General features: G+C 61.0%; 1 protein-coding gene across 4 annotated transcripts in view; it reads right to left on the reverse strand.

The window, feature by feature from the left end:
* Nucleotides 1–21,678, reverse strand: part of BCR (BCR activator of RhoGEF and GTPase) — an 84,481-nt gene that overhangs the window by 33,380 nt on the left and 29,423 nt on the right. For 3 of the 4 annotated variants that reach the window (XM_068989537.1, XM_068989535.1, XM_068989536.1), the window contains 4 exons: nt 13,954–14,120; nt 5,816–5,920; nt 5,296–5,481; nt 5–112 (listed from right to left, as the gene is read on the reverse strand). In XM_068989537.1, coding sequence (XP_068845638.1) covers nt 5–112; nt 5,296–5,481; nt 5,816–5,920; nt 13,954–14,120 — 566 coding nt within the window. Of the gene's footprint in view, nt 1–4; nt 113–5,295; nt 5,482–5,815; nt 5,921–13,953; nt 14,121–14,666; nt 14,731–21,678 lie in introns of those variants that run through there. The other variant, XM_068989538.1, reaches the window with a different exon arrangement.

Here is a 21,678-nt window from a genome sequence, read left to right on the forward strand (position 1 = left end):
GTACCTCAGAGATTTCTGCAAACTGAGCGTTGGCCTGGCAGCACTTCTCGGCTGTTTCCACGGCAACTTCATAGTTGTCCACAAAGGCCCGGTACACACCCAGCTGGCTGGCCTGCGGGGAGGAAGGGGGAAAGAGTGGGACAGGGGCCGGGCAGGAGCGGGGCAGGTGGTCTCCGACCTCCCCTAGGCCCAGGTGCAGCAGCTGGTGCGGGGCTGCAGGAACCTCAGCTCCCTGCGCACTCACCGCCGCCCACCTGCTTCCCCTGCCCACGCGCTGAGCGCACTTCTGCTTCCAACGCGACACGTGGGGAGGTGACTCACAGCCCCAGGCAGGTAGAGGCTCTCTTCCCAGCAATCTCCTCCTCCCACCCTGCCTGTTTAAACCGAGCCACCAGCAAACGGCTGCAGTCCCAGGGTGTCAGTGAACAAAGATGAGGGTCTCCGGCAGGCGGGAGGGGCGGCCCCTTCTCATCCCAGCTGCAGACGCCTCGCGGGACCCGTCCCCGGCCTGGGGGGCTGCACCGCTGTTGCTGCTGTCCAGTCGCTCAGTCGTGTCCGACTCTTTGTGACCCTGGACTGCAGCCCACCAGGCCTCCCTGTCCATCACCAACTCATGGAGTTTGCCCAAACTCATGTCCATGGAGTCGGTGATGCCATCCAACCATCTCATCCTCTGTCGTCCCCTCTCCTCCCGCCTTCAATCTTTCCCAGCATCAGGGTCTTTTCCAATGAGTCAGCTTTTCTCATCAGGTGGCTAGAGTATTCAAGCTTCAGCTTCAGTATCAGTCCTTCCAGTGAATATTCAGGGTTAATTTCCTTTAGGATTGACTGGTTTGATCTCCTTGGATCACAAAGAAGGCTGAGCACCGAAGAATTGATGCTTTCGAACTGTGGTGCTGGAGAAGACTCTTGAGAGTCCCTTGGACTGCCAGGAGATCCAGCCAGCAAGGAAGGGCTACACAGCTCTGCTACTCTACGACCTCTTCAGACACGTGAGAAATGCGCAGCTTAGCTGCCCACAGAGAAGACAGGCTCCCACTGCCCAGATGTGAGCTCCATCCAGACCCGCGACCGGGCTCAGGCGTCACTCGGCACACCTGGCAGGCCGGAGGCCTCCACTGCCGGCTGCCAAGCAAGCGGCGTCTGTCCTCCTGCCCCGACACTCGGCTGCGTCAAGACTTCCAAGGTCGGGGGCAGGTTTGTCTGCGGCCACCACCATCGCCAGGGCCTGGGTCACCTCCAGAGGCAGCAGGGAAAGCCCAGCCCGGGCAGGTGAGGGCAGACCCCGTGACCAGCTGGCTGGGTCTCCTCCACTGCAGCCCGCCGGGAGCCAGAGGCCCAAGACTTCTGCTGATCCTGGCATTTGCTCTGCATCGAACCTAAATTTTATTTCTGCGTGCATTTGCATTTGTATTAAATTTTACGTTTCTTCGGATGGCAAGGCCAGATGCCCTCCGCACTGTCTGGCCTTCTGGCCCCGCTCCCTGTGGGGGTTGCACCGAGGGTCTGGGGGCGCCTGAGAAAAAACAGCAGCTGGAGGAGGCCCTGGCCGGCCCTGGCCACAGCGTTCACCTGGACAATTCGTTGCGTCCAAGACCCCGGGTCGCCTGTCATACGGTGGGACCCAGAGCCCCTTCTCCCCCAACTTCCCCGCTCAGTGAGAGTCTCCCGCTCAAACAAAGGCCCTGCTTCAGGCACTGTCACCACCAATCATTCAGACACAGTGCGTGTGGCCGGGAGCAGAGCGCACAGTACATAAGTAAGAAACGCATAATATGACGGGTGGCTGATGGCAGAGCAGGGGAGAACAGCGGGGCTGCCGTAGGTACTGTGGCTGGGGTGACCTTCCAAGAGGCAATGGCTCAGCCTAGTCTCGAGGGGATGTTACTACTGAAGTGTGTCCCTTGGAATCCCTAAGTCGAAGCCCTGACCCCGAGCATGTGACTGTAGCTGGAGATGGGCCTAAAGAGGTGATGGGGAGAAAATGACGCCATTACAGGACTTCCCGGGTGGTCCAGTGGTTAAAACTTCACCTTCCAGTGCAGGAGGTTCACCCTCTGATCAGGGAGCCGAGATCCTATGTGCCTTGAGGCCAAAAAACCAAAACGTAAAACAAAAGCAATAGTGTAACAAATTCAATAAAGAATGTAAGACTGGTCCACATCAAAAATAATGTTTTAAAATACATGAGGCTGTTCGCATGGGCCTGATCCAATCTGACAAGGGTCTTAAGGCGAAGAAAAGATTAGGACACAGAAACAGCCGGATGACCACGTGAAGACACAGGGAAATAACAGCCACTGACGCATGGAGGAGAGGCCTTGGGAGAAACCAGCCCTGCCAGCGCCTGGATCTCAGACTGCCAGCCTCCAGAAATGGGGGGAGATAGACCTCTGTTGTTTGAGCCGCCTGGGCGGTAGCAAATACAGCAACACGGAACCCCTTGTTTGTTACTTCTGCCCGCTCTTTCAAGAGCTCACATCTCCCACGTGGCTTTGGAGAGGTTTCAGCAACTCCTGTACCAATCCGAGTCCAGCTGCACGGGTAACGGGACAGATGGAGCTCAGGTGCACCAATCAGGACCCGAGCTGCCCGGGTAACCAGGTGCACCAATCAGAACGCGAGCTGCACGGATAACGGGACAGATGGAGACCAGCTGCACCAATCAGAATCTGAGCTGCAAGAATAACGGGACAGATGATCAGGTGCACCAATCAGAATCCGAGCTGTACGGATACCAGGACAGATGAAGATCAGGTGCACCAATCAGAACCCGAGCTGCACGGATAACGGCACAGATGGAGAACAGGTGCACCAATCAGAATCCAAGCTGCATGGGTAACGGGACAGATGGAGACCAGCTGCACCAATCAGAATCTGAGCTGCACAGATAACGGGACAGATGGAGACCAGGTGCACCAATCAGAATCCAAGCTGCATGGGTAACGGGACAGATGGAGACCAGCTGCACCAATCAGAATCTGAGCTGCACGGATAACGAGACAGATGGAGACGAGGTGCCCGCCCCACACCATGTGAGGCACCGACACGACACAGCATCAGTGCAGCGGTTAAACACAGAACCTGAACCTCTTCCTGAAAAAACATCCGACCCAAACCGGCCTGTACCCTTAAGAAAAATGTCACGGTTGCAGAAGACCAGCACAGGTTAAGGAAACGGTACAGATGTTAAACTACAGAGACCTGGTGCCCACATCCTGACTCGGAAGGAGAACGGCCGTAAGGAGCAGGACACCTAACCTGGAAGAGATCCGCAGAAGGAGCGCGTATTGATTAGCACTGTCACATGAACACGGACCACCTCCAATGGAGCACTGTCCTGTGGGGCGTGGAGGAGCCTGTCCTTAGCAAACACACGATGACACACTTAGAGATAAAAGGCAGGAGCAGCACTTTACCCTCAAACTATTCACTGCGTGTGTGTGTGTGTGCACGCGCGTGTGTGTACAAAGGAGAGAGAAAAAGAGAGAAAGAAAGAGAAAGCAAAATGTTACAAGTGGCACAGCCAGCACACAGACTACTTTGTGCGATCCTTGCAACAATTCAGGAAGTTTGAAATGATTAGTAACCAAAAAGTCTGAGCTAATGAAAATTCAGCCAGAAACAAAGCCCCGACTGGGTGGTGATTAACCCACAGGAAGGGAGTCAAAGCAGTGGCAGGGAGGGGCTTCCCAGCGGCGAGGCGTGGCTCGCGAGTTACTGGGGAGCGGCGGTACCAGGGCTGGGGCAGTGTGGGGTCCTGGGGGTCCCGAGACTCTCCCAGCCGGGGAGCCCGACCCCACTGTGCTAACCTGAAAGCGGTGGGGACGGGGACCCGTCCACCTGTCCGTGGGGATGCCCAGCACCCGGCCCCGGGAGCACACAGGTGAACACGCGGCACGTAGCCCCCCAGCAACCACCTCCCACGGCGGCTGCTCTTGCGTAGGGCCGCGCCTCCCCCACCTGCCTGGTGCAGCACCTCATACATCCAGGACACCAGGGAGACCAGAGCAAACGATGCAAATCCCGGTGTTTGTCAGACTATTAATTTTTTTAAGTTTCTGGGTGACTTGAGTGTTATTTGGGGAAAAGCGTGGTTGCAGTTTCTGTCCACAACACGGGTCTTCAAATATGGGGATTTTGAGGATGGGGAGTACGGGTCTCCCAGCTCTCGCCCTGGGAAAGGGGTCCCAGGCAGGGGAATCTGAACCAGAGGCATTCCTCCCCTTCCTGGAGCCCCGGGCGGTGGACAGAGGGGACGGCCCACAGGAAAGCCATGCCCAAGCGCAACGCCAGGGTCCAGCATGAGCCGAGGCTGGCCACCTGGGCGTCTGGGCAGCCCAGGAGGGCTGGGGGCTGGCGCTCGGTCTCCGTGTACTCCCAGTACTGAGAAGGGGGCCCAGCGACCTCGGCCACCCCAGCCCGGAAGGCCGGGCTCCCTCTCAAGGAAAGAGCACGCACACAGGAGGCCCGGGCAACCCGGGAGCTGGGATTCCAGGTCCCTGGAGGGGGAACCCCGGTCACGCGGGCCGGCCTGGCACCCGCCTTCGAGGAGTGCTGGGGTACGACCGGCAGTGCTGGGCCAGCCGCACACAAACCAGCCCTGCCGCCTCCTCCACCCCCGTCCACGGGATGCGCCGCACCTCCAGGGCACCGCGATCACCGTCGCGAGCGATAAATTCGGCTCCAGGTCCTAAAACGGCGGCCACGGGAGCTGGGGCCACACAGGAGGCCTGTCCTCCCCACGTCCTCAGTCAGGGACCCGCCCTGGCGACCCGAGGGATCCTCGTCCCTGATCAACCTTCCCTCCCCAAACTGCCTTTCTCTCGTTCTTTAAAAAATCCTTGACTAACCCTTTAACTCAGGAGAACTGCAAACATGCAGCAAAGCCCGAGCAGCCCCGCTGTCCCCACCTGCGCGGGCGGCTCCCGGCTCCCCATCCCGGTGCGCGTGCCTGGAAGCTCAGTCTTGCTGCCGGGTCAGCCGCCTCTTTGTGGTCCAAAGAGAGCCCCGTCTGGAGCCTGAGCAGAACTTGGGCGGAGCCAGAAAGCACCAGCGATGTACACGGGGCGGACCGTGGGGAGAAAGCCTGGCTGGGCGTCCTCGCGTGGGGGTCCAGCAGGGGGCTGCACAGCACCCGCTCCCGCGGCCCGCCCTGGGCATCCGGGGCGGTGAGACGCGCCTGGACTCTCCCTCCCCACCACACCGATGGCGGGGGGTGGGTGCCAGGCTCAGGGGGAGGCCTGGCCGCCCGCGCTCCCGCCCGCCACTGCCGCGAGGCCCCGGGCTCCTCACCAGCTTCTGGAAGAGGTCGCCCACGCGCTGCCGGGGGCCCCACTGCTGCACGCGGGGCAGGAGCCCGTCGTAGAAGCCCTTGTGGATCTCGTGGAGCTCAGGCACCTTGAAGAAGATGGTCTCGACCTGCTGGCTCGTCAGCACCGGCTGAGAGGTGGTGGCGGCCGCCTTCAAAGGCTTCATGGGCTGGAGGAGGGCACAGGTGGTGGGTGGGGGGGGTGGCAGGGGACGGGGCTCGCCACGTGCCAGGTGTGCGCAGTCATGTGAACGCACACGTGCTTCGGTTTTTAAACTTCAGTAGCCAGGAAAACGTGAAGCCGGCTTGGCTGGGCACCACGTCTCACGAGTGCGTCCACTGCCCCCCTGGGGAGGGCCAACCTCCGCAGCGGGGCCATGTCCGGCCCTCCTGCGGGTGTTGGCAGGGATTCCGGGGGCAGGTGGGGGCTGCTCCCAGGCCGCCACGGCAGCGCTGCCCAGACCTGCCCTGCCCACCCGGCACCGCCCCCCCGGCCCCCCTCACCAGCAGCAGCGCCTCCAAGTGGCTCAGGTAAGTCTCCTCGCTAGCCAGGATGCCAGACAGGACCCATTTTCTCATCTCTGAGCCCTTTTCCAAGTCCAACTCACTCTGCAGGACAAAAGGACAAGCGTCAGGCCTAGGGGGGCGGGTGGGGGTGGCGAGGAGAGTCATCGAGGTGGAGGAACCCAGACGACCAGCTTCCCAAGAAGGTTCTGGGTGGGATGAAACTCGCGAGGCCTGGGGGTCCCCCGGCAGGTCAGCCCCCGGTTTCTGGTCCTTGCAAAGTCTGGCCAGTCATCCAGCAAAGCCGGGGGCCACCCTTGGCCTTGACGCCGGGCAACGGGCAGTGGGGAGCTGGGCAGGGCGGCAGGCAAAGCCCTCCTTCGCACCTTGAGCCCGTGACGGAGGAGGGAGGAGCGGCCGTCCCAGAGAAGTTGAGCAAGGCGGGGGGGAGGGTGGGGGGAGGAGGGGCATCGGGCCCAGCGCACGGCCACCGCGGCCTCTCCTCCACAACCCCGCCTCGCCCGGCACCTGCCCAGCCAGCCTCAGCACTGCTGCCACGGGACCTCTGGACTGGCCAGGGCTGAGCGGCCCCGCCTCCTCCCCAGTCACAGGGCGAGGCTGGGCCTGACGCCACCTGCCCAAGGGAAACCCCGTCTCCTGGGACCAGGGCCTTTGTCCCTTAAACCTGCTGTTCTGAGCCAGCTTTCTAGACGATGGGACCCACACACCTGTGGGCTACAGCAAGGACCCCTCCTCCCCACTCTGCAGTCTTTGCCTCGAACACAGAGCGGGCAGGCCCCTGGACGCAGACGGGGGTGGGGGCGGGTAGGGTCCTGGAGGCCAAGACCACACTGTAGCGCTGGGTGTGACGGTGTCATGCCAGGGGTGTGTCCCCGGCGCCCCAGAACACGACTGTCCTTGGAGATAAGGGTCTTTAAAATCATAATTAACACGAGGTCAGTGGGCTGGGTCCTAGTCCAAAACGGCTGGTACACCCTTCTAAGAAGAGATCAGGGGATCAAAAGGCACAAACTTCCAGGAACAAGACAAGCAGGTCCTGGGGATGTACGGAACAGCACGGTGACTGTGCGTTAGCCGCTCGGTTGTGGCCGACTCTTTGCGACCCCAGGGACTGTAGCCCACCAGGCTCCTCTGCCCGTGGACGTCCCCCTCTGGAGTGGGTTGCCACAGTCAGTACCATATTGTATACATGAAAGCTGCTGAGAGAATAGATCTTGAGCGTTCTTAGCATACAAAAAACTTATAACCAGCCGTAGTGATGGATGCTGAGTCACAGCTAGCAATCGTTTCACCATACGTCCAACCGCTGTCTCGTACACCTACGATGAACACCGAGTTATAAATCGATGCCTTGAGAAGACGAGGAGAAGGGAGGAGGGCATCACAGCATGGACGTAGCCGGCCGGAAAGACGCAGGGGGTAGACGGGCAGCTCTGAGCCGAGGAGAGAGGTGCCGGGAGAAACCAGCCCCCCTGACACCTTCATCTCAGACGTCCCGCCTCCAGAACTGGCAGAAATCAATCTCTCTTGCGTAAGCCACGCGGCCTGTGGTGTTTTATTACAGACGCCTGGGAAACTGACATGGAGCATGATTCCAAAGGCAACGAAACTGCTTCTTCATCAACTTCCGGGCTGAGGTCCTCTGCCTGCTCCCTGACCAGCAATGAGGCAGTCTGGGGTCAGGGCGGCTGTGTCCACGGCCTGCGCACCACCTGGCTGGGGTTTTCCTCCCTACGCCCAGCCCATGCTGGCCGGCCCCACTGCGGCCCGAAGGTGGTGCCAGGCAGCTGAGGCCCTGTGTCCCTGTGTCCAGAGAAGAGGACACAGCCCTGCCCTTTCCACCACTGGCTCCCCAGCCTGTAGGTGAGCGGAGACAGCCCTGTCCTTGGGTCTGGAACCGGAGCACTGGCCGTTGGTCACTCAGGGGGATGTGACGGACGGGGCAGGTCCCGGCCTTGGCACCGCTGACATCTGGGGCTGTGGGATTCTCTGCTGGGTGCCAGGGGGGACACCCTGTGCCACACTGGGTGTCAAGCAGCACTTCTGGCCTCTGTTCACTGCACCAGCAAGACCCCTACCCCCGGCTGCGACAGGGCAAACGTCTGTGGATGTCGTCACCCGCCATCCCACGCCAGCGCAGGCCTCCGGGCACTCCCGTCGTTCAGTCGTGTCTGACTCTTTGTGACCCTGTGGACTGCAGCACGCCAGGCCTCCCTGTCTGTCCCCAACTCCTGGAGCTTACTCAGACTCATGTCCATCGTGCCGGTGATGCCATCCAACCATCTCATCCTCTCTCGTCCCCTTCTCCTCTTGCCTTCAACCTTTCCCAGCATCAGGGTCTTTTCCAATGAGTCAGCTCTTCGCATCAGGTGGCCAGAGTATTGGAGCTTCCGCTGCGGCATCGGCCCTTCCTGTGAACCCTCAGGGCTGACTTCCTCTCGGATGCGCTGGTTGGATCTCGCTTTTCCGCTGCTGTCACGACTCCACCTGATCGTCTGTTCCTGGCCGTGCTGGGTCTTCGCTGCTGTGCGGGGTCTTCCCGAGTTGCCGTGAGCGGGGCTCCGCGTCTCTGGCTGCGCTCGGGCCTCTCACGGCACAGGCTTCGGGGGCTGCAGCCGTGAGCCAGCAGCTCTGGCCCCCGGGCTCCAGAGCACACGCTCCACACCTGCGGTGCCAGGCTCAGCTGCTTCGAGGCATGAGGGATCTTCGTGGATCAGGGATGAAACCCGCGTCCCCAGCATTGACACGCAGACTCTTTACCACTGAAGCACCAGGCAAGCCTGGTTTGATCTTCCTGCTGTCCAAGGGACTCTCAAGAGTCTTCTCCAGCACCACAATTTGAAAGCAGCAATTTTTCAATGCTCAGCCATCTTTAGGATCCAACTCTCACATCTGTACATGACTACTGGATAAACCATAGCTTGGACTATACAGGCCTTTGTTGGCAATGTCTCTGCTTTTTAATATGCTGTCTAGGTAGCTCACAGCTTCTCGTCTAATTTCATGGCTGCAGTCACCATCTGCAGTGATTTTGGAGCCCAAGAAAATAAACTGTCTATTTCCACTGTTTCCCCACTGATTTCCCATGAAGTCATGGGACCAGATGCCATGATCTTAGTTTTCTGAATGATGAGTTTTAGGCCAGCTTTTTCACGCTCCTCTTTCACCTCAGCAAGAGGCTCTTTAGTTCCTCTTCACTTTCTGCCAGAGGTGGTGTCATCTACGTATCTGAGGTTATTGACTTTTTTCCCCGATAGTCTTGATTCCAGCTTGCGCTTCATCCAGCCCAGCGTTTCTCATGACGTACTCTGCATAGAAGTTCAATAAGCAGGGTGACGATATACAGCCTTGACGCACTCCTTTTCCTATTTGGAACCAGTCTGTTGTTCCATGTCCAGTTCTAACTGTTGCTTCCTGACCTGCATACAGATTTCCCAGGTAGGTCAGGGTGGTCTGGTATTCCCCTCTCTTTCAGAATTTTCCAGTGTGCTGTGACCCACACAGGCAAAGGCTTCAGCGGAGTCCATAAAGCAGGAGTAGATGTTCCTCTGGAACTCCCTCGCTTTTCCCATGACCCGGCGGATGCTGGCAGCTTGACCTCTGGCTCCTCTGCCTTCCTAAATCCACCTTGTGCACCGGGGGTTCTCGGTTCACCTGCTGTCAAAGCCTGAAGGGTTTCGAGCATCATCCTGGTAGCCTGTGAGATGAGCGCCACTGTGTGTTTCCAGAATACCTGGAACAGGACCTCCCAGGGCAGCCCCTCTGTACCCCCAACCCTACTGGCCCTCCCCACCTGCCTGGCCTGGCGGGAGGGAGGTACTTTGGGGTGGAGAAATGGCAGATCTGACAGGAAGCACCCGGGGCTGAGTCAAGGGGTGGGGGTGCGGCCATCAGCCAGGCCCGCCCTGCGAGCCCCAGCGTCTCAGGCTCCTGCCCTCCTGCCCGGAGCCTTGGCTGCCCAGGTGCAAACTGGAGAAAAGGAGCTCAGTTTCCACTTCCCCCGCATCTGCTTTCTCCATCCTTGGGACTTTTACAGCACATCCTGGCTGCCCGTTGGGACCACCCAGAAAGGCTGCCCGGACCACCACTCTACTCTGGGAGTCGCTGTGTGTGCATAAGCCAGGTGCACATGTGTGTGTGTCTCCTGTGTACACATGTGTGTGCTCGTGGGTATGTGCACACGTATGTGTGCTTGTGTGTATGTGTATACATGTGCACTCCTGTGTATATGCACATGTATGTGTGCTTGTGCACATGTGTGCATATCTCGTGTGTGCTCATGGGTATGTGTACACGTGTGTATGTACACGTGTGTGCTCACGCACACATGTGTGCTTCTGTGCACTCGTACACGTGTGTACTCCTGTGTATATGCGCGTATGTGTGTGCTCGTGCACATGTATGCATCTCGTGTATACACATGTGCTTGTGGGTATGTGTACACGTATGTGTGCTTGTGTATACACGCGTGTACTTGTGTGTATACGTGCACTGTGTACTCCTGTGTATATGCACGTATCTGTGTGCTCGTGCACATGTGTGCATGTCTCGTGTATACACATGTGCTCATGGGTATGTGTACACGTATGTGTGTGCTTGTGTATGTACACATGTGCTCAATGTACTTGTGTGTATACGTGCACGTGTGTACTCCTGTGTATACGCATGCATGTGTGTGCTCATGCACATGTGCTCGTGCCTATGTACACACGTCTGAGCTCGTGTTCATGCATGTATGTGTTCGTGTGTATGTGTGCACATATGTGTATGCTCATGCGTGTTCCTGTCTGTGTCTGTGTATGTGTATGGGGGATAGCCATCACAGTAGCTTTCAGCCACTCTGGCAAAAGGATACCCACGTCCCACACCACAGCCCCATCCAGGCCACGCTGAGCAGCGAGAGCCTCTGGGCCAGGGCACCCAGAACCCCAGGTTCTCCACCAAGATCCACAGAATAAACTGACCCGCAAAGAGGGCCCAGAGCTGCTGGCTGGGTCCTGGCGTGGCCACACCTTGAAGGTGCAAGGGTCCCTCCAGGGCACCCTCGTCCATGAGACGAGCAGGTCCCGGGGTCCAGGACTGTCCGGGCAGCTGGCTCCGGGGCCCCCAGCACCATCAGCAGAGACGTGCGGGGGGGCTGCCCAGCCGCTCCCTCTTCTCTCAGACCACGGAGGCCACGTCTTGAATGGAGGCACCCCAGGAAAGCTGCTCCCAGGGGGCCTGCCCACACCTCCCACCGTGGCCAGAGTGAAGGCTTGTGTGCCCAGGGGGAGCTGCTCTCCAGCCCCACAGCCTAGAGAGCCGGGTGGAACAGGATGGCACCCCGTACAGCTCTCCACTCCCGAGGGCCTGGCCGGGTAAAGGAATGTCTGGGTGGGGCCTAGGGCTCGACTAGAACCTTCTCCTGAGCCTCAGAAGGACTAGGGGCAGCGGACAGGGGCCTGGACGCCGGCCACCCAACCCAGAGGCGAGACGGCGGAGGGGACAGGAAGAGAGGGCAAAGGGCAGGGCGGGACCGCAGTGTTGACACCTGCCCTGCACACGCGCAGGCTCTGGGACGGGTGTGTGCAGGCGCCTGGATGCGGAGAGGGCGGGAGGAAGCTGGAGGAAAAGGGAAGAGGCCTCCACTGCCTGGGAGCGAGCGGGGAAGACACCACAAGCCCCGAGGTTAAGAGAGAAAAGAAACCCCTGGTGTGGCAGCAAGGTCGGGGAGGGAGGGAGGGAACCAGGGCAGCCCGCCAGCCAGCTGCCAGGCCCAGAGCTGCAGCCCCACCCCCACCTGGGGCAATCGCGGCCTGCAGAACAAAGGCCACGCCCTCCCAGGACGGCAGCTGGGGTGACACCTGGACGCTCGTCTGCACCCCCGACGCGCTGGCCGGCGGCCCTGCTCCGGGCCCCCCGGGAGCCCGCTCCTCTCTGCAGCGTCTCCGAGGGGCTGACGAATGCATAACCTCACTGTTCCTCGCAGAGACGAGGGATGTGTGTCTGCTGGCCCTCGCCCGGGACTCGGGTCCCCAGCTGGCATTGCACAGTCATTGTTCCAGGGAAACACAGACACGCCCAGCGGGCCCTCTGAGGATGACCACTGGGAGGGAGGCTCTCACTGACACTCCGCGCTGGGACAGCCTCCTAGGGTCACAGGACCCACCCTACCGCCCACCTGGCTCCTACCCCAGTGCCCCAGGCGACTCCCTGCGGACCCCCTACTCACCCTGCGGGCCCCCTACTCACCCTGCGGGCATGCGTTCCTGGAACTGGCCTGCACCCCCAGGAGGCCAGCAAACCCCCGCATCACCATGGGGTCCCCGGGAACGTCCTCCTGACCACCCCACCCTCCCACACCGAAAGGGCCCAGGCTCAGCAGTGGAGGCCAAGCCCCACCAAGGGTGGGACTGAGGGGAACGGGCAGGCACCCCGGCCCTGGTGGATGGGGGATCGGGCAGCTGCGACCGCAAGACCACAGCGCTTCCTGTGGGCGCCAGGAATCCCCAGCTGCATCGTCCTCAGACCCACAATCAGAGACGAAAGAGGGAAGTGTCCCTGCGTGGCAGACGGGGCCCAGAAAGCCAGCGCTCTCTGCCGGTCTCCGGGGCCCCGAGCCCTGGACCACGAGGCTTCCGGAACAAAACCACCAATGCCTCATCTGGTCCCGTCCCTGTCTCCCCCAGGTGCCTCCTGAAAGCCCCCTGGGCCAGGTGCCCGCTTGGGGCTGGAGCCCGCAGGCCCGACAAGCAGGTGCAGCCTTCTTGCCGTGTGTAAGGTGAGACGAATCCAGCGGGTGGGTCCCTCAACTGGGGATAAAAGGTGGGGGCAGAACCCCAAGCCAGCGTGCTGGAGGCCTGAGGGCAGGGGCCCGGGGAGGGCCGGGAGATCGCGTGCCGGGTGAAGAAAGCCCTCAGGGACCACGGACAGACAGGGAGGACCGCCCCAAGTCCAGGGATCGGCTGTTAGGATGCTCGTCTGCCCCAAGTCACACCCGCAATGCAGGGTGAGAGAGACCTCAGGAAGGGCAGGGCAGGGGCTGAACGGCTCAGCGGAGGGGTGGGGAAGCCTTCAGCGCCGTCACTCCGGCTCTCTGAACCTCCGTCTCTTTGTCTATGGAATGCTGGAGCTGGCCGTGTGGGTAACCGCGCCAGGCAGGCGTGAGATCACACAGGCGCCTACCCACTGCCCCCGTTTCAGGGGGAGAAGCCTGCCCGGCAGTGGTAAAAGCCAAAGGGCCAGCAGCTCAACCACGTCCGGACTCTTTTGAGGCCCCACGGACCGCAGCCCGCCAGACTCCCCCGTCCATGGGATTCTCCAGGCAAGAATCATGGAGCGCGTGGCCGTCTCCCTTCTCGAGAGGAACCTTCCCGACCCAGGGACTGAGCCCGGGTCTCCCGTACTGCAGGCAGATGTTTTTACCATCTGGGCCGGCAGGGAAGCCAGAAATCACAGACGCCCAAGGGAAACGGCAGTCCTGAGCGAAGGCGCCGGCCCCACAGGGGGCCACATGGTGAGGAGATGCGATCCCAGGCACAGGGGAAACCACAGTCCTCGCTCTCATTGCTAAACCCGGGGTGGAGATGCCCAAGACACAGGCTGAGGGGGAGGGAGGTGTCTGTCATCAGGGGCAACACGTGCGCTCCGCCCAGCAGGGCGGGCCCGGGAGGTCAAGGGGGTGCCCAGCCGGGCCCTGACCCGCCTTGGGGACGCCAGCCTGAGGCGCGGGGCCACGAGGACCAGGAGTCAGGGTTCCACGGTTGCTGCCCGTGAGGGAGGGCACCTGGGGTGGTGCCAGCTTCCGCTCGCCACGGACCTCGGGGCCTCAGTTCCATCGCAGAGTGGAGGGGACGGCAGGAGGGTCATTAAAGACGGCGAGGCCCCCGGAGGAAGACCCCGGGGAGCAGGTGAGCCATCTCAGCAGCTCCTTGGGCAAGAGGGGGGGCCAGTATGCCGGGGGGGGTCCTGGACCCCGACTCGCCGTGCACCCTGCTGGCCAAGACAGGGCCCCAGGACCCCAGGACCCCCGCACCCACCCTCCATGCCCAGCCCCCGTGCACCCAGATCCGGGACGAGGGCCTCAGGGAGAATGGACCCTCGGTGGCCCCCCCTCCCACCCTCCCGCCCCGACTCACTGCTCTGCTGGGCTCCGCCGCGTCCCGGCTGCCCCGGGCCTTGCTGCCAAGGTGGGGCGAGGAGGCGGGCGAGTCGTCGATGTAGGACAGCCCGTCCTGGGGCCGGCGCGGCTCCTCTGCCCGATCCGAGGCACAACCGAACCCCGGCGGGGTCCCGAACAATGCATCTGCAAGTGTGGAGAAACAGGCGGCGTCAGAGGCGGGGAGGGGCTGCGGGCTGTCAGCCTGGGGGTGCTGGGGGCGCCCCACCCGTCCCCTGTGGGCCTGGAACAGAGGCCTCCTATAGCCTGACCTCACCTCCACAACTGACTCTGCAGGTGGGCGGGGTGGGGCGCCTCCTCCCCAGACAACATGAGGCTGGGCCTTTGATCCTGTGGGGGTAGTGGGGCCTGAAGGGTGGACCCCAAACGCCCGAGTCCTGCTGTCCAGGGACATCTTTAAGCCCCACCTGGGGGGATCCAACCTGACCCCCCGACCCAGGTGCAAGGCCAGGAAACAGGCTGTGCCCCCCTGCCCCCCAGCTGAGGGTCCCCACGAGCAGAGCGTGGCTTATCCTACAGCAAGCTCTCCCTGATTTGGGGGGGGGCGGTAATTGGCCACAGAGCTGACACGCTGTTCCTTCAGGCACCAGGCAGTCAGCGCTCCCCCCACCCTGCCCCCACGGATCACAGGCCACACGGACTCCAGAGCCCGCTTCCCAGAGCCGTTCTTACCGCGCGGACTCCCTGGCTGGGCCATCAGCCCGTGAGGGCCCGGCCCGTTCCAGCCTCACGTCACGGCCGCCCGTCCACTCCTCCTTCCAAAGGGCGCCCGGGCCTTCCCAGAGGTCATCCCAATGGGGCTCGGTCACGTCACCGTGACGCACCCGCAGGCAGCCCGAGGTGCCAGCATAGGCGGCCTCCGGGGCGTTCAGTCCCAGGTTGGCGACACCTTCGGGCACCAAACGCTCCGCGTGCTGGCGGCACCCGGACCGCCCTGGCCAAGTGGGCCCAGCGCCCGGCACTGGCTTTCCGGAAGCTACTAGAGCGGAGGACGGGCCTCACTGCCTTCCACGGGCGCCCGCCGGCCGAAGTCCCCGCTCCCTGCCCCGCCCCCGCCTCACCCCACCCCTCCAGCTCTGCTCCCGGAAGGTCACCGTCCTCCAACAGGCGCCCTCAGCCCTGGCTACCCGCCAGCGTCATCCGGGGGCTCAGAAAGCGTAACCCAGGCGGGCCCTGCACGTACTGACCGAGTCGGGGGGTGGCCCGGGCCCGGGTGGCCGTGAAGGACCCCCAGGGGGCTCCAGCCAGGGCAACCGCCCGCCGGCCCGGCGCTGAGGGGCTGGCCACGCCGCTGCGCCTGGGGCCCTGGGGTCTGCACTCGGGGGCCAGTCACCAAGGCCAGGCGGGGCTCTGCCTGTGGGCCCGCGGGAGGGTCCCAGTCCTCGGGGCCGCTTCTGGGGTGAGAGCCGCAGAGGACGCTGAGTGCTGCACGGAGGCAGCCTGATACCTCTTAATGCACCATCTGAGGGGCCTCAGAGACCGAGATCACTGCGCTGGGCCCGGCACCCTCGGGGACCTTGGGCTTCGGGGTCTCAATTTTTATTTTTTTGGCCGCACATCACAGCGTGTGGGTCTTAGTTCGCCGACCGGGGATGGACCCCACACCTCCCGCACTGGGAGATGGGAGTCATAACCATGGGCCCGCCAGGGAAGCCCCTGGACTGTGGGTTCTGCACCGTCCTGAGGGGGCAGCCCAAGGCCACAGTCAAGCACTGCCTCCTGAGAAGACGCAAAGGCTCAACTCAGCATTCCTGAGGACGTGGGGGCGGGGGGGCACAGAACTCCGGTCCACACCCCACCCCCCAAACAAGTCTGATCCCGGGTTCCTCTTCTTTTTGGAATCACATTTTTTTTTAAAAGTAAGGACCTGTCCTCCGGGCAGGGGCGGGGGGGGAGGGGGCGAGGAAGGTTGCAGACTCGAGAGGTCGGGTTCCACACAGGTGGCGACACAGCTGATACGGTGCCGATCGCGTCTCAGGTTCCCCGACTTGAAACTGGGCCCAGGACCTAGACCATGGACAGAGCCTGCCTGGCGCCGAAACGCTGCTGCCGCCCAGCTCTCCCCGCTGCCTTTGGCAGCTCCACCCTCTGCCCCGGCTTCCCATTAGCACAGAATGGCCAGCGCCCACATGTCCCAGGAAACCTTCAGCTGTTTTTTTTTAAAATAACCATGTTGCAGAAAGTTAACATATTCTTCTTTTCGTGGAAGAACACGACCTGAGCACGTCACCTGATTTCCAGGCCCGTGAGTGCACCGAGCTCACGTCCCAGTCAAGTCAACACCGAATCCCCAGTGAGAACCTCAGGATATCAGGGTCAGGCTTGGGACCCCAGGGCTCACCCCCAGGAACCGCAAGTGCTCACGTGTGTGACCCTCTCATGCTGGTTCCACAACAGCATCCGGGCTAAAGCCCGGCGTAAACCCAAGTCCTCGGTGAGGGGTCGCTGGCCCGTGTCAAGGGGGGCTGGCTGTTGGTGCTGCCGTGGAAGCTTCACCCGGCCAGGCCACTCTGAGAGGCCAGGTCTGCAGCCAGACGCCAGGGGTCACAAGGTGGTGCCCTGGGAACTAAAAACCCAGCCATCTTCCCACCCTGCACACATCTCCCCAAAGGGACATCGGTTGAAGGAACCAGTGCCATTAAGCCCTGGTCCTGGCCAGCCGGCCACCCCTCATGTTCTCACCCAAGGGCTCCATCTGCCGCCCGGCCCATCTGGACTCGACACCCCTCATTCTGATGACCGCCCCTCCCCAGCCCCTCCCAGGCTGTTCCGATGCAAGTGTGTCACAGGAGGAGAGCCCCCACCCCCCGCCTGCTGCTTCTAAGCAGCACGCGGGGACCTGTCTTCCTCTTGCTCCGCGGCTTCCACACCCGACGTCCCCGTCTTGAGCATCAGGCACGATTCGGGATGAGAAAGGCTGCTGCTGCCCAGACCCACAGCAGAGCGAGAGGCGGGGCGTGCCCTCCAACCCTCTGCCAGCGACACCCAGGGGGAAAGCCTCTCCAGGCTTGGCCACCTCAGGCAGGACTGGGCACTTCCTATAAAGCTCGACCCGAGGCTGAGGCCAAACCCAGGAAAGCAGTGTGCGTGGCCTTGGTGGGCCTGGGACCCCACAGCTCCTAGAGTCTCTGGGAGATGCTGTTATTGAGTCGCTAAGTTGTGTCCGACTCTTGTGATCCCGTGGACTGTAGCCTGCCAGGCTCCTCTGTTCATGGGTTTCCGGACAATAGCTGCGGTGGGTTGTCATTCCCTCTTCCAGGGGGATCTTCCCGACCCAGGGATCGAACCAAACGAACCGGTGTCTCCTGCATTGACAGGCGGATTCTTTACCACTGAACCATACCAGGCAAGAGAGGAGGCTTAGCTGAACAGCTCACAGTGGGGAGGGGAGGAGGTGGGAGGGCGTGGGGCTGAGTCACAGCTCCGGCTGAGTGTCGAAAAGCGTGGAAAAGCGTTTACACAGTGAAACCTGAAACCTCCTCTGCAGGCAAGTCAGCCCAGCACTCTGCACACCTAAAATCCATTCTCTGACGCCTGGAGAAAAGGCAGCCGCCCTCCCCACCCCACAAAAGAGGCAAAGGAGTAAGTCCGGGGGGTGCAAGTTCACGTCCCCTCTTACACCTGAAGGGCAACACTGGTTTAAAAAAAAAAAAAAGAGTCCTTCAAAACATCAAGCACAGAACACCTGCAGGATCCAGCAACCGCACTTCCGGTACGACTCGAAGGAATTCAAGGGAGGGTCACGCCCAGGTATCTGCACGCCCACATTCACAGGGGCCAAACTGCAGAAGCACGCGCCTGCCCGCTGAGGGATGACAGACACAGGATTCAAAGCAGAATACAGCTCGGCCTTAGAAAGGAAGGCTGCCCAACGCCGGCAGCGCTGTGGCTGAGCGACCCCGGCCAGCCCGGAAAGGCAGGCGTACCCTCTGACCGCACCGTGTTGCTGTTCTTGTCGCTCAGTCGCGATCTTTGCGACCCCATAACTGCAGCGTCTTTTAATTTCATGGCTGCCGTCCTCGGGATCACAAAGAGTCGGACACGACTGAGCGACTGAACTGACGGGCTGAACGGCAGCATACCAGGCCTCCCTGTCCTTCGCCACTTCCCACAGCTTGCTCAAACTCATGTCCAATTGAGTCGGTGATGCCATCCAACCATCTCATCCTCTGTCATCCCCTTCTCCTCCCACCTTCAATCTTCCCCAGTATCAGGGTCTTTTCCAATGAGTCAGCTCTTTGCATCAGGTGGCCGAAGTATTGGAATTTCTGCTTCAGTCCTTCCAATGAACACCCAGGACTGATCTCCTTTAGGATGGACTGGTTGGATCTCCTCACAGTCCAAGGGACTCTCAAGAGTCTCCTCCAACACAACAGTTCAAAAGCATCAGTTCTTCAGTGCTCACTATATGAGGTCCCTAACAGTCAAGCTTGTACACGCAGAACAAGGAACAGGGGTTACCAGGGCGGCAGGCAGCAGGGAACGGAGCGATACAGTTTAATGGGGCAGAGTCTGGTTCAGGAAGAAGAGGACTGCTGGAGCTAGACAGCGGGGACGGCTGCGCAGCAGTGAGAACGTGCCTCGTGCCTCCGTGCTGGGCAGCCACAGGGACTGAATCGGCACACCTACCCATACGCACACACGCCGGGGGGTCCCTCCTGCCAACGCAGGAGACACAAGAGGCCCAGGTTCGAGCCCTGGGTGGGGAAGATCCCCTGGAGGAGGAAATGGCAACCCATTCCAGTGTTCTTGCTGTGAAAATTCCATGGACGGAGGAGCCTGCGGGATACATACAGTCCACGGGGTGCAAAGAGTCGGACTCGTCTGAGCGCACACACAGACACACACATTCCTAAGGGCCCTGCCGCCACGGGCGACGTCAGGGGCGCAGACGAGGAGGGCCTCATCTCTAGCAGCCCCTCGGCAATCACAGCCACAACAAGCACGGAACAGGGGGCGAAGTCAGTCAGAGAGAAACAAGTACCAAAGACCGCTGCTTATAGATGGAATCTAGAAAAAGGGCACAGACGAAGTTATCGGCAAAGCAGAAATAGAGTTACAGACGTTTACAGAACAAACCTACCGTTACCAAGGGGGGCGGGGGGGGGGGTGGGGTGGCATGGTCTCTAAGACACAAAACCAGCAAGGCCCTACTCGACAACAGAGAACCCTACCCAGGAGTCTGTAATGACCTATATGGGGACAGAATCTAAAAGAAAAGTGGGCCTTTATGTATAACTGATTCGCTTCGCTGGATATCAGAAACCTAAGCGTGTAAAGCAACCACGCGACGATAAAAATTAAAAAGAAGCAGAAAATAAGCACAGAATCGAACCAGCCAAGGGGGTGCTGCCTGAGCGGCGGGGAGAGGCCTGGGTGAGGGGCATCGAGGCTCCAAGATGCCCCCAACCTGTGAGCTCCTTCAGCAATAAAGACGATGAAGGGAAGGCTGGGCCTTCTCTGTAGAGCAGATCGGAGCATCACACAGCCCCACGGTCTCCGCTGGGCTTGCATCTCCCCTGCCCACCCACACACCCCCCACCTGGGCTGGGTGCGATCCCTGCCAGCCAGGCCCCCGCGGCGCGGGGAGGACCCGATCCATCGCAAACCACACCCGGGAACCGCCCAGGCACGTGCCTGCAGCCCTGAGACGCCCCTGGCCCGAGACAGCCCGGCCACAGCTGCCCGGGAAGCACCGGCCACCCCAGCAACAGCCTTTTAGCCCCAGAGGGGCCCCAGGAACTCCGACATGCCCCTCCCCATTTCCACGTTGAGCGAGACCTCTGAAGCCTCTGCCCGGCCCCCTGGGGAACCCCGCCGCAGGGTTCCCCGGGGACACGTGCAGAACGGAGCTTGGCCCAGTGGCCGCTCGTGTCCCGGGAGGGACGAGCAGGGCGGGGGGTGCCTCCTGGAGCCGAGTGCCTGGAGCATCCGCAGCTCCAGCCTGGGTCGCCTGGCTGCCGCCGGATCCCAGCCCAGGCCCCGCCCTCAGGCCAAGGCGCCCCCGGGGCGAGTCCGCGGGTGGGCGGCCCAAGGCTGGGAGAGCACGGTTCTGCTCGCGGCCTTGCCCGCCCAGAAGGCGCCAGGGCCGAGAGTGCGGGGCGCGGCCCGGCTGATCGGACACGGCCCCCGGGGTCGGGAAGACACAGGGGCGGGGGTGCGGGGAGCCGGGTGCGGCGGCGGGAGCCGCCGGGACGAGTTTGTTTACAAAGGTAAACGCACGTGAGACAGCGGCTTCCTTCCGGCGGCTCAGCTCCGAGGACCGCTCCACCGCCCAGCCCCACACCCCGCGGTCCTGGCGCGCGGCCGGCCTAGTGCGGGCGGTGCTGGGCTGGGGACTCTCGCCGCGGGAACCCAGTGCTGGCGGTGGGGCGGGGGCCCTGCAGGGTAGGCTCGCTCCTCTGAGAGGCTCAGAAGGCCGGGGGCTGGGGGGGTCAGGTCTCACTGAGGGGCCCACAGTCCCCACGGGACAGAGCTGGCCCTGGACCCACAACTCATCCTCTGCTTTGAGCCCTCCGAGGGGGGGCTCAGTGGTCAGGAACACACAGTCCACAGGGTCGCAGAGAGTCAGACACGGCTCAGCAGCAGCAACAGCCCGTCGCCAGCGCGCGGAGAGCAGATTCCGGGGCCCAGGATGGCTCCTGTATTTGCGGCAGCGCCTGGAGCACTCAGGGAATGCCTGTGCTGCTCAGGAAAGTAAGTTTCCCACACAGTGGAAAACTCTCACATCTTTGATGTAACAAGTGGGTATTTCTGCAAAATTCCCGCTGACCTTTGCCCTACACTGCCTCTGGGCCAAGCACAGGGCTGGCCACTCACATCAGCTCCTTGAAACCGCACCCCCCCACCTCCATCCCCTTTAGGAGGCAGGAACTTCCAGGCGCCTGCTTTTCAGACAGGGACAGTGAGTCCCCGAGAGAGAGGAACTGCGTCTGGGTCTGTCTGTGTGAGCTGCCCAATTCAGTCAAGTTACAAACACACTTCAAAGCAAAGGCATTTTTCAAAAGCCAAATTAGTAACCATGTGACTCAGAAATTCTCGTCCTAGGTATGTGTAACTCAGGTGAAAACAGGCGTTCAAACCAAAACTTATTACCAGAATGTTCAAATGTTCTTTCGCAACAGTTCCAGAACAATCGGAAGGTAAAACAACACAGGCATCCAACTGATGAACAGGTCAGGAAAACAGAAGCCTGGGATGCGTGCACTCACGCGCGCACACACACACACTCACACACTACCAAAGGCACACTCACACTCACACTCCCAAATGCACACTCACACACTCCCAAATGCACACACACACACTACCAAATGCACATACACACTCACTACCAAATGCACACACATCCTCACTCTACCAAATGCACACTCACCCAAATGCACTCACTCACCCAAATGCACACTCACACTCACTCTACCAAACGCACACACACACTACCAAATGCACTCACACACACACTCTACCAAACGCACACACTCTAACACTCACTCTACCAAACGCACACACACACTACCAAACGCACACTCACACACACTACCAAACGCACACACACACTCTAACACACACTCACTCTACCAAACGCACACACACACACTACCAAATGCACACTCACACACACACTCTACGAAACGCACACACACACACTCTAACACACACTCACTCTACCAAATGCACACACACA

This window comes from Capricornis sumatraensis, chromosome 17, assembly GCF_032405125.1.
Source record: "Capricornis sumatraensis isolate serow.1 chromosome 17, serow.2, whole genome shotgun sequence".
Classification (NCBI taxonomy): domain Eukaryota; kingdom Metazoa; phylum Chordata; class Mammalia; order Artiodactyla; family Bovidae; genus Capricornis; species Capricornis sumatraensis.